The following is a 15767-nucleotide window of genomic DNA, read 5'->3' as shown; positions in this document are numbered from 1 at the left end:
ACCTCGTGACTCAGCCTGTCGTTAATGACGCCAGGAGAATGTGACGCTTAGTTCAGTTTCGTAAGGAGGAATAAAGTCATTTATTTAAATATCTTTTAAGTTTTATGACTCCGAAAAAGAGTAATATACACATAAATCCATAAACAGGTCAAACCCGTGTGACTGGTTGGGACTGGTAATGTGTCATCTGCTCAATATGTAAACAGATATTTATGGGCTTTGACTTTAAAAGCAATACAGATGTGTAATGTAAATATCAGACTCCTGCCAACATCGATCGCTAAGCTGATCATTAAATTGTTGAAGCTGTAAACGTCTTTGTTCATTTAATTCATTTTGATTTCCTGGTTGGTAAAATATTTCTCTGAATTAAAGAGTCAAATATATTTACTATGTCACGTAGAGGAGATGCACTGCAAGGGTTATACAGGCCAATAAACATAACATTGGAATAAAGTCTCCTGCTTTGTGTTTTTCATTCCTACATGGATCAGTGTTTTCAACAGAGTTACACATATTTGCATCTGAGTAAATGATTGAACAGCTGCTTTGTTGTAGGGTTGTAACTTCCTGGTTTTAACAGCTTCATACTGGACTCTCAGGACCAAGTGGACCTGCACTCCAACACCAAAAAAAGATTACATTCTGGGCGTGATAAAAATCCTTAAAAATATAAAAAGTGTGCCATTTCTCTGCTGACGGAACAAAACGGTACACCTATTTTAACTGTCAAAGTATATTTCATACTTATATAAGTATAAAATACTTTAAAGGCAATCCTAATCTACAAACTAATTCTACAAGAAGTGGTACAAGTGTCAAAGAAAGACAATCCTCCTGAGGTAACGTTTATAAAGTCAATTTAAAACACTTCTAACAGCATATGGTCAAAACTAAAAAGCATCTCTTATGCTGTGTAATAAATAAAAAGAATAATATTAAATACAACTTGTGCTTTAGAAAGTTTTTTTTTTTTTAGTTAGTTAAACCCTGGCTGAATGCCAATGGGGTTAATTGATGATCTCAGATATGCACGAAATGTTGCATTTTCAAAATCCTTCTGCTACAATTTTCTGTAATAGTTCACATCCTCCACTACGATGGTGGAGTGCGAGCGACACCCATCACTGACTTTGAGTTATCAAAATGATCTTTATTTAAAATATAAACATGTTGATGTGAGAAAAAGCAAATCAGTCAATGAATGATCACACAAGAGAGATGTGTGGCATCACAGAAAAAAAAAAAACTTTCCTTTGAAAAATGTAATTAGCACAAATCCAAACAAACTCAGTGCAAGGAACCTCCTTTGGGTTCCATGGATGTCTACAGTATAGAATGATTCACGAGTCCAATGTTCTCTATGTACGTGTTTAAGGCACATTTTGTGACTTGTAGAATATTTAGCAATATTTTATTTTTAACAAATTCAAATCAATTGTATGTTAACCTGTATGTTTCAAAGTTGCCATTTCAACAGTTGCAAAGAGTCTTTTAAATTCAATACATATACAGTTATTATACATATCAAAAATATCCACATTGAGAAAAAGAAAAATATATATAAAATATTCATCTTAATAAAAGCCATCACTCGTCAGGAAAGATAGATAAAGCTAAAAAGAATAGTGCAAATCCAATTATGTACATATGATAATTAAATGAGCAATGGGGGTGGCACATCTCCACGGGGCATTAAAACCAAAGTATAAAGCCACCCGTTTTTGTTAGTTCCCAAATAATGTACCAAGGCTAATCCATGCAGATTCATGAACAAAAGCGCTTCTTAAAACGATACAGAACATGAACATTACATCCAACTATGTAAGAAATATGTATTTCATATTGTATTTTCAAAGTGGATTGATGCAATAGCCTGTACAGAATACTGCATAAGGATGTGACAGCGGCCCCATCACGCATGCGTAGAAACTCAGGGATGGACTCTTGAGCGCACTTAAAACGAATGGTCAACAATGGACTAGTTTAAGTTTAAACATAACCTCATCTCAGGCAGAGGGAGCGATGAATATACAGCAGTCAACGATTTTAACTCGCGTTTAAATGTGAAGTGTAACAGCACACACAGATTAGAATTAGATGCCTGGTTCATCAGCATCCTTTCTGCTCCACTTCCTCCTCAGACACCACAGGTAAGATAAGATGGGAGATGCGGCTCCACAGGCCCCCGTACTTGTCAATGTCCATCTCATTGAAGCCGGCTTTGTTGCTGGAGTCCACGAGCTTGACCTTCAGATAGTCGTGCACCATCTCCTCCAGGTCCTTGAGACTCTGGTCCCCCATGACCTCCTCTTGAGGAAGAAGCACAGTAAACAACAAGAACGCCTGCTTGTACGCGGAGTTCTCGTGGTCGCAGTAGCGATAAAAAATGAGCGTGGAGCCCGGGGGCAGCTCTTCGAAGCGATGAATGATGGCCGCCGGTTTGTTTCCTTCAAAGGCCGCCTGCAGCTCGGTGTCAACGTCCAGCTTCACCTCGTCGCTGTCCTCGCCGGCTTTGCTGGCTCCGTCGATGTGAAGGACGGAGGCGTTGAGGGCGGATGAGAAGGAGGCGGCGAGCCGCTGAGCCAGGCAGTGCAGTGTCCTCTCCGCCGCGCGGCCCGCAGTGAGGATCAGGCTGACCGGCTCTGTAGGATGGGCTTTCTTAAGGTGCCTCTCCAGGTGGATCTTGCCCCTCTTCCACAGCTCGGCTCGCTGACTGGGGAACTGAGTCTCAAGAAGAGACAAATGATCGGCAAACCTTTGTGGATTCACAGCGCGTGTTCCCCCATCCGCAGGGTTTTGGGGTGCAGGAATGCTCTTGTATGCCAGCAAGAGGCCCGAACAGAACAGCACCAGGAGAACTAAGTAACACAGACCCCACATGAAGCCTGGAAGGATACATGGGCATATATAAATGAGGTAGAGCAAATGATGTAGAATCTTTGGGTATAAAATTGTTTCAATTAAAATGACAAAAGCTTACCTCTACAAGAAAATCCAGAGCTTTTCTTGGTAACAGCAGTTTTCTTTATCCCTTAAAAAAGAGAAACACTCATCTAATCAATGTCAAACATGTCACATCTGTATTAGATGTTTCGACATATTCCGTTGAAGATAGAATACCTTTTCGTTGAAGCGGAGCAGTTGATCCTTGTGTTGGAATGTTATTCACACGTTTTCGCGTTGTGTAGCATTTATCTGAGGCTGGGTACACAATTGGGACGTGGTGCTTAACTGTTGGCATACCTAAAAGGTGAGGCGCAGTGTATTAATGTCCAATCCGATCATTTTTTGGGACATGTAAATCCATTGGACAGCTGCTCAATGGAATTGACATCTGGACTAATATCTGGCTACAATACCAGTGCTGTTGGCCTTAGCCTCCATCGTCTTCCTGTAGTCGGCCATGCTGGTGACCGACACATTTTGTCTGTTTGCTGGTGGTCTGACTTGTGTGGCAGACTTAGTCGGAGCTACGTTTTCCTTCATTGATGGTTTTACTAAAAACAAACAAGCCAGTTTGTAACACAACTGTAATATCCACCATTGCTGTAGTCATTCCCATGCAGAATATGGCATGCCCCTACCTCTGTTGCTTTTCATCCAGTCTGCATCTTCATTAACAGCAATACGGGATGTGTGGCATTCGCCGAGCATAACACGAGGGAGCGAATTCACATTCTGATGGTCGCCTGATTTATGGAGGGAAAACGTTTAGGGGAATAACCTGTACACACTGCCTGTGATTGGATGTGATAGCTACACATACAAAGTTTTATGAATCCCAGATTTATAATGCAGTAGGTAAACAGAGTACCCTAAGAATCCACATTGGATAGCACCTGCATACATAGCTAATTCATTTTTAAGTAATTGATTATTAACTTACATACAACATATGCTCCAGTGCTCTAACATGGTAAAAATACACACAAATATCACTAAGCAACTTTTTCTGAGCCAATTGACTAAATTTGCATGAAAGAACGGTTTACGATTTGTATTATAATTGGACAAGATATATAACGAAATTGTGAACTAATTGGTTACATAAAACAAGTAATAGGAAGTTATCGTTTTGGGAAAACCGATCAATAATGACCATAAGTAACCTTGGCTTGTTGTTGGTTGCCGAGTGACGTGAGAGGAATCCTGAATAATATCCATTTCATGGTCGGCCTGATTCTCCAGATCACCATCGGATTCCTCGACATCCATCTCATTCTCATCCCCGCCGCCATCCACCGGTCTGCCGGTCTCTTCCCGGCTCCTCTTGCTCGGGGACTTTCCTAAATGGGACACACAAGTCTCATCATCATCATCATCATCATCATAATGGTTGACTGGGGAAACCTGCCGTTGAAACTAGGCAAATAGTTCTGGAGTATCCCACCTTCATCACCAGAGTCACTCTCTGCATCTCCGGATCCATTCACATCTGGAACCGGAGCTTGTTTTTTTAACTCTTTTCTGGTCCTCTTGAGAGGACCTCTGGGGGTCGGTTCTAAAGTCAATGCTAGAAAAAAAAATGAGAAGAAAACCATATTGATTGTCCCAATTTACTGTGAAGTAAATGTAAAAGTGCAACGCCTTAAGGTAAAGTTAATTTGATAGAAAGGTCCCAGTCGGTTGGTTGATACATTCAACTAAAACGAGCTCAAGCTCAAACCGAAACAGTTTTCTCGTTGAGTGTTGTTTAGCTTCGATGCTAAACGAGCTAGCCTTCATTGTAAACTTGCTCACCTTTAGAGTTAGCGTTACCTGAGGATTGCCTTTTCGATCGTCTCAACGGGTGAGCCGTCTTATTCTCAGACACCCCGGAATCCATTTTAATAACTCGCGCGACCACCGAAACCACAAAACACCGCGTTCAATAACAGACAGGCTACCACAACTTCCTTATAGTTGTCAGGGGGAACCATTTTTTTTTGGTGACAGAACACCGCGGGTTTCCGGAAATACGAACGTCACATTTCGTGGTCCCCGTGGAAACGCGGGCCCCGCGGAACGTTCCGGCCGGATGTTTGTGCCCCGTCAGTGCGACACACGCAACGCAAACTAAACAATAAGGAAGCGTTCTACCTGCCATATCACTCGGTGATGTGATCGAGGCTACGTGCGGTAGTAAGTATGTGGCACCATTCGACAAGTTTCTCTGTTATTTGACGTTAACTCACACGTAGGCGGTCCTTACAGACCGCCGCCTTGCTAACTGTTGTCACCAGCATTTCTCGTTCGTCAGTTATATCGTTAGCTAGCAGCTACTTAATCAACGGTGAAGGTTAATTACGGCCAGCTCCGTTCCCTGTGAGCGAGTTTTGTCGGCAGCACTGCATTTTCAGTGTGCTCACAGCGTCGACTCGCACAGTCAGTGAGCCCCCCCAGAGAGGACCAGCTAACGCCCCCCCACGGGGGCTTCAGCGTGTCCTACTCTGAGGTCAGGGAGCCCGCAAGCTTTTGGTTTCCAACCCGTCGACTTCAGACTTTGAACACGTGACGAAAACGCTTCTAAAACTGATATGGATCCACGTGCTCGGGTTTTGGCATGAGAGAGACAAGTGTCAGCTCCATACCGGCTCTCTTTTTTTTCTCCAGGTTCCAACCATCATCTCTCGAGTGACGTGTCCCGAAGACATGGCCGAGCGAGAAACGGATCACCAGCACACCGCAGGTAACCTGCCCGAGACCGTTGGTTGTACATGATAAACGTGTTCCACTGTAGATAAACATGTTTACATGGGTCCTGTTCGTTTTATTTCCAGGCGGCGGTGGCGATGGACCGGAAGCTCAGGCCAAGGAGATGGATCACATCTCGGCCTCAGATGAGGGCAAACAGGAGGAGACTGATCAGAGGCTCTCAGAAGGTGACTTCAACAGCAATAATAATCCATTCAATGCGTCTTTACCAGATGCCTTTTACCCAGTGTTCTGATCAAATGCGGTCCGCCCCACCTAACAAGATGCAGCTTCATCGTCCGCATCCACAACCAGAGAGACTGACGGCGATGGTGACGTCGTGATGCAGCACAACGTTAAAAGTAAGTGTTTCATTTTCACTCAAGCAGTATTCAAGAGACAGACATTTGTGGCCGAGAAGACTTTTGCAGTGTGTGCACGTTCTACATTATCAAATAAAGCTAGGCCAAGAGGCTTCTTTTCATCATATCTGTAAAGTTACCAGAAATATGTTTAATTAAACGTTTGCTGTTCAGTTTAAGACAAGCACCGAGATGACGTTTGATATGTTTTTATTACAGACGGGGATTCAGCTGGAGAGAGGACGGTGCCTCCAACAGAAGGTTTTTCACCTCCAGAAGAGGACGCAAGGCTGAACGTTGAGGACAAGAGAAACGCACTGCAGCCTGAAGAAGAAAGTCATGGGGATTACACGAGGCAGAGAGAAGTAAATGACCTACAGCCCAAGACGACGGAGGAGATTTCAAGTGAGTGTGTCAAGCGATGTGGACGTTGTTAGCCATGGTATTTAAAATCGGCATAGAGCCGGAACACTCCTGTGCCATTTTACTGTGTTGGGTTTAAGGGAATCTACATGGTTCCCTCCATGTTTTCCAGAAGGAAATATATATCTTACCGCACACCGTCATTGAACCCCTTTTGGTAAGAGTCCTTCCTAAAGTAGGACTGTGAAAGCATTGTTGTTTTCTCATTTGAAGCTATTGTGATGTTACCAGGCGAAGCACCAAGGACAACCAGCCCACTTACCTTGGACAGAAAAAAGGGCGATGTGGTAGATAGAGCTGTTGAGAAGACCCCAGACACTGATGCTGGAGAAGGTGACAAAGTAGATGGAGCCATTGAGGAGACCCCCGACTCCAACACCCCAGACACTGATGCTGGAGAAGGTGACAAAGTAGATGGAGCCATTGAGGAGACCCCCGACTCCAACACCCCAGACACTGATGCTGGAGAAGGTGACGAAGAAGATGGAGCCGTTGAGGAGACCCCAGACACTGATGCTGGAGAAGGTGAGTGGGACCATTCTGAACTATGTAAGACTGGACGTTTAGCTTTCTTGGTTCGGGCTGCTGAGCCATTCTAAAGCGGCAGGTGGGGTTCAATGGTGGACATGATCGTCTTATCTGCACAAATATGCCAACCATTTGTTTTTCGTCCATCGTTCAGCTGATGAAAGCTCCCCGGGGAAGGAAGAAGAGGTCCCAAAGGGGCACATCATCTCCCCTCAAAGAGGGGAACATGTTGAAACTATTGGTCCTACCCCTGAGGAGACTGCTGATGTTCCCCCTGCAGTGGGGGGGGTTATTCGTGGAGGTAATCTTGTTAATTAATTGTTGTGTTTATATCCTCTTGCTTTTATTTAGTGTCATGGTGATTAATAGCCATGAGCTTACCACCTCAGCGGTTATTTAAATAGCTGTTCTCCAACTTCATATGTGGTGTCTTGCTTGATGCACAATTATAAACATCTTGTACATGACTTACCAGGTACACGTCCCTCCACCATAGGAAAAGGAATCCTGATAGGGATTGGTGTCGTAGTGATTGCCGCCCTGGTGCAGCAGTTCCTCAAAACCCAGGTTCCACCTCCGAAAGATGAAGTGCGGCCAATAGACATCTTCCTCGGGCAGCTGGAAAGAGTAAAGACTCAGTTCCCCCATCAGCGTGCCGAGCTCTGGAACAGGAGCAAGATCCATCTGCTGAGGCACCTCCGAAAGGCCCAGCCCACTGAGCCGGTCAGTCTGATCCTGACTGCGGGCCGCGGCGGCGAGAGGACCCTGCAGTGCCTGGCCCAGAGGCTGGCCTCCGCCTTCTCGTCTTCCCTCAACGCCTCCGTCCTCCACATCGACGGCGCCAGCAAGGCCAGCGAGGACAGCGACCAGGTCAAGCTGGACATCGACAGCAAGCTGCAGGGGGCGTTCGAGGGCGACAAGCCCGTGGCCGTCATCAACCGCTTCGAGGAGCTGCCCCCGGGCGCCACTCTCATTTTCTATCGCTACTGCGACCACGAGAACGCCGCCTACAAGAAGACTTTCATGATCTTCACAGTGCTGCTGGGGGAGAAAGAGGAGATCCCCGCTGATACCCGCTTGACCACTGTGGAAGAGATGGTGGACGACCATTTGCAGAAGAAGTTCCTCTCCGAAGGCCATCCAGTATCTTTTGACAGGATGGACCTCGACAAGTACGGTGGACTGTGGAGCCGTATTTCTCACCTCATCCTGCCAGTGGCAGCAGAGGAAAAGATAGAACATGGAGGCTGCCAGGCGACATAAACAGTCCCTCTTGAACTTTTAATCCCAGCACTTAACTACCGCCTATCTGTCACCGAGTGACTCTGGTCATTCTTACAATTACTACAATAAAGCTCACTACAGATTAAGGGATCTTCTATAAATGAAACATATTTTCTGAAGATTAATCTTGGGGATGTTTGGGGGGGGGGAAAAAATTCAGGACTTTCTTCGTGGTGCTTTATACTTGTGGTTCTTTGATCAGGTGTAATTATAGCTCAACTGGGGTCCTTGTGGATTTTGCATCACAAAGCGCTATTATTTTGGTGTCACAACACAGGGTTTATTATTCTTAACCACAAATGTCTTATTCTGTGATACTCAAACCGACATGGCACCACGGGCCTTAACCGAACTTCCCATGTTCCTTTTTATATACTTAACATAAACAAGCATCACAATGAGGGACTGTACATGATCACACTAAAATTCGGGTTCAATGGAAATACAAGCAGGAATTGGATGTGCCTTAAAGTGTAAATAAACAGGTGATTTAAAATGTTTTGCTGTTATGAATTCCTTCTTCATGCCGTTTTAGGACACATTTCTTTCGCCCAGAGATGTGCAGAACAAACTGAAGCCCCTTTCATTCAGCAGCTTACTCACGTTTTGGAGTCCATTTGATGAATGATTAGGAGAACGTGAGTGAAGCTACTTCATAACAAAACACGTTCAACTTGTTTGTCAAACAAGTAAAACAAGTTGACTATTTACAACCCTGTTAAAAAGCATTTCCGGCTATTGGCGTTCTCGAGCTACAAGCACCGTGTGCACAGCTGGTACTAATGAATGACGTGTTCAACCTGTGCCTATTGAGCAATTCGACAGTTCAGTGCCACAGTTGGCCACATGGGGGCGCAAATACCACTGTAACGGCAGACTGCACGATAAGGAATTGAATTTCCTCTTGTCATTGTAATGCCCTCTTTAGCCGGTAGAGGGCGGCAGAACAGCTGAAACTGCGTTTATTTGGAGACCGAGAAGCATCAAATCCAAATGCAACAGGTTACTTTGCATTTGACCTCAAACTATCCTTTAGAGCCAAGTTGAACCAAAAGCAAAGATCAAGATAATGTCGAAGCTTTCGATAAATTTCTTGTTTTTTTCTTCTCACTAACAATAGCTGCACCGTCATGTGGGAGAAGTCATTTGAGGCAGTTTAACTCCTCCTCGGCCGTCCGATTGGTTCCGCCTCGTGTCGGCGCGCGTCCAGCAGCAGATGCCGGCAGCTCCCTCACGGAGTGCACGATCTGTCTCCTTCACGCAGTGCACGGTCTGTCTCTCCTGACGAGATGCCTTCTCGCTGTGCAGCTTCACTTCGCTAACTGATGGATCCCCCTGGATTCACCTCTCTTATTTAGGAGCCAGAAGTAGAAGGCCATGATACTGCCCCGGCATCTAGAGTGACAGGCTGTGCAGGCTGTGCCTGCTTGCGCACTTGCAACATTTGGTTTGCCGTGAGCCTCACAAGATGTTCCAGATGTACAGGTTGTGCGTCGTCGTGCTCCTCTGCTGTGCGTTTTCTCCACGGTGCTCCGCAGCGCCGAAGACCCGGCGGCCCGATCCCGGGGCAGAGTTTGAGCGCGATGCAGAGCCACACGACGGGCTGCAGGAGGAGGTGGACGCCCGGGAGAGCATCCTCTCCAAGGTAAAAAGGAAGCACCCCGAGTTCACTGTGTTTTCATTATCATTTCATCATGTCGTGCGTAAAAATGCAAAATCCATCCGTCCTCTTCTCTTCGTAGCTGCTGGGTGATTATGACAAAGTGAAAGCCCTCTCGGAAGGCTCTGACTGTCGGTGTAAATGTGTTGTCAGACCCCTGAGCAGGAGCGCCTGCCGGCGGATAGAAGAAGGGAGCGCCGCGGCGCACGACTTCTACACCGTGGAGACTATCACATCCGGACCAGAGTGCAAGTGCGCGTGCATCGCTCCTCCGTCGGCGGTCAACCCGTGCGAGGGAGAGTTCAGGCTGAAGAGACTTAGAGAAGCTGGGGAAGAGAATGTCAAGGTGAAGGGTCGACGCGCTCCAATGCCCGCGTGGGGCTTTGCGGATAACGCGCGTTGTCAAATTCGGGAGCTGCTGGTTTGGATGCGCTGGGAATTGGACCTGTTCGTATTGGCATGTGTTGAATCGGTAAACCCCCCCCCCTTTTTTTTGACGGAATCCACTTGCTCATTCTAGCTTTCCACCATCCTGGAGCTGCTGGAGGGCTCCTTCTATGGCATGGACCTCCTGAAGCTGCACTCCATTACCAACAAGCTGCTGGATCGCATGGAGAACGTGGAAAAGGTACAGCAGAGGTCATACTTTTCAGAGTGCGCATTCATTGGCTGCAAACCTTTGGTAGCAGGTGTGTTTTTTATTGGGGGCTTCTGGATTCAACGCAGTCTGTTAGGGGCTTGGACCTGGAAGGAGCGCAAATACTTTCCATCACACGTGGAAGTGTATCTCACAAAAATACCTCTTGTGGTATTTTGTCCCCCCCCCGTTGAATGCATTGCTTTTTTTTCTATGTTATTAAAGAATGAAAACACAAACCAGATGTTTCTTAAATTCTAAAGAATAGTCATTTTAATTGAGTAAATGTTTCTGTTCAAATGAAATGCCTTAAAACGTTCAGATATTGAACAGCAATCAGATATCATCATCATTTTATTTAAGAAAGAGTAAAACTGTACCTGCCATGTCTTGGCGAAGCGAAGAAACCGCTTGGATAAATCAAGGGTTTTCATTATGACTTTTATCAGTCTCAGCTGTGCAGGTGCTGGTATACGACCTGAGGTCGAGAATTTGCAGTGACATCACTGGTATGTATTTTCATGGTGCATTCTGGGAAGTTGAGGGAGACAGAAGCGTAACAGCCACATGACACATAGCCGATTTCCACCTCCAGGCGCTGCAGGTTCGAGGCCCTGATACTGTTCATGCCGGATCACTTTAACACTAATCGTTTACTGGGATACATCAAAGGAGCCGCGGGATCCTCAATGTGTTTTTCATGACAAGTTAAAAAAATCTTCAGTGAAAAAAGAAGAAGAAGAAGAAGAAGAAAAAAGCATGCCTTAAGATTTCCTTCTGTCAGTGATTATGACTGCTGACGATTGCGGCCAATTTTCCATAGAAAGCCGCACACTGTTTCTCTTAACGTCTCCATTTGTGCGTGATTGCGTGAAGGCAGTAGCTTTGAACCTCACCGCGGTGGAAGTGGAGCCCCGGGAGAGCCCTCGGATCCAGGCGGATGCAACTGAAAGCCCACCCAGGGCCCCCCAGGACCTGAAGAGACCGAGTGAGGTCAGCAGGACCGCAGCACACCAAGACCCAGATGTAAGTGGTATCTTCTATCAAAGGGTTGACACATACAGGTACAGCTCTTTGTTTTATAGCAACACAAATTCATTTCAAATTTGGGTAAAAATTGAGGCAAAAGGCTGATTATTTTTAATTTCCAAATAAAGCCAACATACTGTAAAGTATTCACTGTTTTAAGAGGTAAATTCACTCTCCATTAAGAACATGTATCTTTATATTAAAAAAACAGTACTTAGTAGCTATTATAGTACAACTAGTAAACTCATATTTCTTTACTTCTACCTGTATTTCTACCAGGAAACTAGCGAGGTCAGATTATCACACTTGTTAACGAAACATATTTTGGAGACAAAATTCTGGTAAAGATTCAAAGTAATACCCAAGATGTCCATTTGAAACGTCGATCTCACTGCTTTGAGGAGTTGATACCGACGTTTTAAGTGCTGCCAATTTATTTTCCTCACAAAAAGTTGGTTCTGGCTAAACTCCCTCCGTTTGTCTAAAGTCCGTCTGATTGTTGTGACGTCACAATGTAATCGTAAACTCGCTGAACCAAAAAAAAAAGCGACGTGTCGCTGGAACAAAACGTTGTAATTGGCTGGGTTTGGATGAAAGTGCATCTGAAACCACTCACATTAAAACTCTCATTGGTCCATTATGAAATCAAACGCATGTATCGGTCTAATTCTACTGCTCCACCGGTTAATGTCTTTTTCCCCCCTCATGAAAGCTGTCCATCTGTCCCCTCCGCTAACAGGACCAGCATGAAACCTTCATCGGGGGAAGTCCTCCCTCCCTGAAGACGGACGTGTCTGCTCACATCATTGAAGTCAAACCTGCCAGGGAGGCTCCTCCTCCGGTGTCAAAGAGCAGCCCCAATGGAATGATCATAAGAGGAATCACTTTTTACAAATCCGAGCCGGATCCGATGGTGGCCGATGATGGGGAGCCTGGAGAGAACCGTGAGTGCAATAAAGTACATGGCTGAGGTAGCTCCTGCTGTCTTCATGCACTTTATATTCACGATTGAGATCATGAGACAGAATCATTTACAAGTAATAATTTCTCATGCTGCTTCAATATTTGAACAAATCTTTGTCTCTCTTTTCCTAGTTTTTGAGTATCATGGATTCAGTGGCGACGGCCCAATCAACCTCCTCATTGAAGACAACCTCTTACAACACAGAGTCCCTCCTCCCAGCACGAGGACGCCACTGACCAAAGGCGCCGAGCCCACCCCACGAACCCCCAGTGGGTCCCGCGGCGCCTCTGGAACCTCACCTGTGGCCCGGAGCGACGCTTCCACGGCGAAAAGCGCCACGTTGGGGCCAACCGCTTCCACGGAGGCGACCAGGGCCGCGGCGCCGGGGGCCACTCGGGGGGTCACCGCCGGACACACCCACGGGCCAATGGCGTCTCCACTGGTCATCGCCGCCGAGGAAACCACCGACGCCGCAATAAGCGCGGCATCCAAAGCATCCGGAGATGCAGACGCAGAAGACGTCCTACCGGCATCCCCAACGAGGAACGCGCCGACCCCCGTGATGGAATCCTCCGCCCAGGGGGCGATGAAACAAATGCAAATGGCAGCCGGCGTCACTGCGGCCCTTCCCTCGGGTCGCCGCGCACCGGACACAGCCGGAGAGGCTTCGGCTACCATTGCGCCCCCCGCTGCAACCATCACAGCGCACGCCGCCCCGAGCACAGCAGCGGTACACCCAACCGCAGCTTCCACCCCGCCCCCACCACCCACGCCAGCGCCACCCACGCGGGCCGCTGCCACGGCGCCAGAGGAGGGAACTACATCCGCCTTCTTCTCAACTTCGGCTTTGCCGCCAACCACACGGGGACGGGTCACTTTGTCTCCCGTCACCTCTCTGCCCGTCACCACACCTGGGACCACCCCTCCTTCAGATGCACCCACCATCAGCACCACCACCGCCAGCACCACCATCAGCACCGCCACCATCAGCACCACCATCAGCACCGCCACCATCAGCACCGCCACCACCAGCACCTCCACCACCACCAGACAGGCCGCTCAAGTCAAACCGAAATTTAAAATCCGCTGGGAAGAGGAAGATGGGGAGGAGGGACACCCGGAATTAGAGGAGCCAATGCAAAGGCAGGAGGAATCTCCCTCAAGAAAACCTGGTGAGGTTTAGTATTTTAAAAAAAGCACATGCTTCGCTATTCATTAAATCCATACCAAATGCATACACGCTTTTTGAAGGAAGCCAAATAGCTAAACTAAGAGGGAGAACATGGAAAACTAAGTTAGCATTCCCAATCAGCAATAAACACGTATGGGGGGGGGGGGAAAAGGTTTGGCGTTAGATGTAAAAAGTCAGTAGCTTTCATATTTGTGGCACGTTGGATATCTTTACTAAAACAAATGTTTCCCTAAAAAGGTCTGAAAAACCTCTTTGCAAGAGTTTAACAGCAAAGAATTGGCCAAGAAAAGATCCTTGTTAAAATGGTCTGTAATTGGTTTGCTGGGTTCATGCCTTAACAGTTTTCATATTCTCATAAAAGAACTAATACATTGTTCTGTAAGTCTTTAAACTCAGTAATTCAGCGCTCGGTCCTTTGGGGCAACCTCAAGCGTTCCGTGACACAAGCCGGTTAAAGCACAAACCTCTAATGGTTTTCAGACGCTCGCTCACGGCTCTCTGACTCTTCTCCCCCCCCCCCCACCCCCACAGGGGAGTGCAAGGACACTTTGGCGACTATCTCGGAGCCGGTAACTCGCAACACCTACGGCAGGAACGAGGGAGCATGGATGAAGGATCCGAAGGCCGATAACGACAAGATCTACGTCACGAACTTCCTCTACGGAAACAATCTCCTGGAGTTCCGCAACCTGCAGGTTTTCAAAGAAGGTGAGAGGAGTCGAAGCTCTCCCTCAGTTCATTTGGGTTTTCCCTCTCATTCCAAGGGACTCGTTTTATTTATTTTTTTTAAACATTTTTAATCCTTTCTAGGCCGCTTCACCAACTCGTACAAGCTTCCCTACAGCTGGATCGGCACCGGGCACGTGGTCTACGGCGGGGCCTTCTACTACAACCGCGCGCTCTCCCGGGACATCATCAAGTTCGACCTGCGCCTGCGCCACGTGGCCGCCTGGACCATGCTGCACGACGCCCTGGTGGACGAGGCCACGTCGCCGTGGGAGCGGCGGCGGCGGCGCTCCGAGGTGGACTTTGCCGTGGACGAGAGCGGCCTGTGGATCGTTTACGCGGCGCTGGACGACGAGGGCTTCTCGCAGGAGGTGATCGTCCTGAGCCGGCTGGACCCCTCGGACCTCAGCACGCAAAGGGAGACCACGTGGAGGACGGGGCTCCGCAGGGACCACTACGGGAACTGCTTCGTGGTGTGCGGCGTCCTTTACGCCGTCGACAGCCAGGACCAGAGGGACGCCAAGCTGGAATACGCCTTCGACACGCACACGAACACTCAGATGACTCCCAGGATGCCCTTCACCAACAACTACACCTACACCACGCAGATTGACTACAATCCCAAAGAAGGCGTCCTGTACGCTTGGGACAACGGGCACCAAGTCACGTACGACGTTAAGTTCGCCTACGTAGACCCGTAGATGGGGATGGGGGGCGGTCGGTGGTCGTTTTTAAAAAGCGAATTGTATGGTTTGAATGGATTGTAGATCAGTCCACACGGCCTTCATTATTGGAGACAAATGAGGGTCCAAATGTACAAATATACGGAATTATATTAAGACAAAATTGTTGAATTTTTACCCAAAGAGAACATTGATTCCTGTTAACAACCTGTACTGTATATTGTAAAACTGTAAAAAAAAAAAATAATAATAATGTAGAAAAGGTGTCAACCAGCTAATGTATTACTTTTCACATATAAAATACAATTCACACAAATTAACCAATTCTTGAGGGAGCTTGAACAAATCCCCAAATTATCTGTAAAGAACCCATGTTTCTGTGCTTCATTGTTCTTTGGTCATCCGTGCGGTGACATCACAGGTGTTCACTCACCTCATCCACGTCAGGCGGTTATCGAAGAGACTGCATTAAAGTTGGTAAATGCGAACACAAGAAGTCTCCTTTGTTTGGATAATCACATTAATGTGGATGTGGCTTTAGTTGTTGGGGATGGAAGACAGCCCGGCAGAAAAGGGCAAATGCATGAATATAAACATGGATAC

At 46.9% G+C, this 15767-nt stretch overlaps 3 protein-coding genes across 11 annotated transcripts; 2 read left to right on the top strand and 1 right to left on the bottom strand.

The window, feature by feature from the left end:
* Nucleotides 1-1132: 1132 nt before the first annotated feature.
* LOC119216737 (torsin-1A-interacting protein 2-like) lies at nucleotides 1133-5129 on the bottom strand. 2 transcript variants are annotated; one of them, XM_037469827.2, is made up of 8 exons: nucleotides 4744-5129; nucleotides 4394-4516; nucleotides 4113-4289; nucleotides 3588-3692; nucleotides 3363-3500; nucleotides 3124-3246; nucleotides 2984-3034; nucleotides 1133-2888 (listed from the first exon to the last, which is right to left on the bottom strand). In XM_037469827.2, exons 1-8 carry the CDS (start codon nucleotides 4826-4828, stop codon nucleotides 2113-2115), a joined length of 1578 nt encoding a protein of 525 aa, XP_037325724.2. In that variant the 5' UTR covers nucleotides 4829-5129; the 3' UTR covers nucleotides 1133-2112. The 2 variants fall into 2 exon arrangements, with proteins under 2 accessions (XP_037325724.2, XP_037325725.2); XM_037469828.2 differs by having other exon boundaries at nucleotides 4762-5129.
* Nucleotides 5002-8771, top strand: LOC119216738 (torsin-1A-interacting protein 2-like). 7 transcript variants are annotated; one of them, XM_062563448.1, is made up of 8 exons: nucleotides 5002-5124; nucleotides 5596-5671; nucleotides 5763-5864; nucleotides 5967-6038; nucleotides 6258-6443; nucleotides 6675-6986; nucleotides 7144-7290; nucleotides 7465-8771. In XM_062563448.1, exons 2-8 carry the CDS (start codon nucleotides 5635-5637, stop codon nucleotides 8250-8252), a joined length of 1644 nt encoding a protein of 547 aa, XP_062419432.1. In that variant the 5' UTR covers nucleotides 5002-5124; nucleotides 5596-5634; the 3' UTR covers nucleotides 8253-8771. The 7 variants fall into 7 exon arrangements, with proteins under 7 accessions (XP_062419432.1, XP_062419433.1, XP_062419436.1 ...); XM_062563449.1 differs by having other exon boundaries at nucleotides 5961-6038; nucleotides 6693-6986; XM_062563452.1 differs by having other exon boundaries at nucleotides 5961-6038; nucleotides 6675-6863.
* A 50-nt stretch (nucleotides 8772-8821) lies between these two features.
* olfml2ba (olfactomedin-like 2Ba) lies at nucleotides 8822-15415 on the top strand. Of its 2 annotated transcripts, none has more exons than XM_037469818.2 (8): nucleotides 8822-9918; nucleotides 10016-10279; nucleotides 10454-10561; nucleotides 11447-11596; nucleotides 12339-12543; nucleotides 12695-13735; nucleotides 14287-14463; nucleotides 14566-15415. In XM_037469818.2, the coding sequence occupies exons 1-8, from the start codon at nucleotides 9742-9744 to the stop codon at nucleotides 15180-15182; spliced, it is 2739 nt and encodes a 912-aa protein (XP_037325715.2). In that variant the 5' UTR covers nucleotides 8822-9741; the 3' UTR covers nucleotides 15183-15415. The 2 variants fall into 2 exon arrangements, with proteins under 2 accessions (XP_037325715.2, XP_037325716.2); XM_037469819.2 differs by having other exon boundaries at nucleotides 9722-9918; nucleotides 10087-10279.
* The last annotated feature ends 352 nt before the right edge of the window (nucleotides 15416-15767 follow it).

This window comes from Pungitius pungitius, chromosome 7, assembly GCF_949316345.1.
Source record: "Pungitius pungitius chromosome 7, fPunPun2.1, whole genome shotgun sequence".
NCBI lineage: Eukaryota > Metazoa > Chordata > Actinopteri > Perciformes > Gasterosteidae > Pungitius > Pungitius pungitius.
The sequence above is the reverse complement of the archived record's forward strand: the minus strand, read 5'-3'. Positions and strand labels throughout refer to the sequence as shown.

Bases quoted from the DNA above. Each gene is read 5' to 3' on its own strand.
- LOC119216737 (XM_037469827.2), bottom strand. From the start codon at position 4,828: ATGGATTCCGGGGTGTCTGAGAATAAGACGGCTCACCCGTTGAGACGA. The intron at 3,501-3,587 runs GTAGGGGCATGC...GTTTGTTTTTAG, and splicing joins CTGGATGAAAAGCAACAGAG to TAAAACCATCAATGAAGGAA. The intron at 3,247-3,362 runs GTATTGTAGCCA...CTCACCTTTTAG, and splicing joins GGCTAAGGCCAACAGCACTG to GTATGCCAACAGTTAAGCAC.
- LOC119216738 (XM_062563446.1), top strand. From the start codon at position 5,635: ATGGCCGAGCGAGAAACGGATCACCAGCACACCGCAG. The intron at 5,672-5,762 runs GTAACCTGCCCG...TTTTATTTCCAG, and splicing joins GGATCACCAGCACACCGCAG to GCGGCGGTGGCGATGGACCG. The intron at 6,039-6,257 runs GTAAGTGTTTCA...TTTTTATTACAG, and splicing joins GATGCAGCACAACGTTAAAA to ACGGGGATTCAGCTGGAGAG.
- olfml2ba (XM_037469818.2), top strand. From the start codon at position 9,742: ATGTTCCAGATGTACAGGTTGTGCGTCGTCGTGCTCCTCTGCTGTGCG. The intron at 10,562-11,446 runs GTACAGCAGAGG...GATTGCGTGAAG, and splicing joins GCATGGAGAACGTGGAAAAG to GCAGTAGCTTTGAACCTCAC. The intron at 13,736-14,286 runs GTGAGGTTTAGT...CCACCCCCACAG, and splicing joins ATCTCCCTCAAGAAAACCTG to GGGAGTGCAAGGACACTTTG.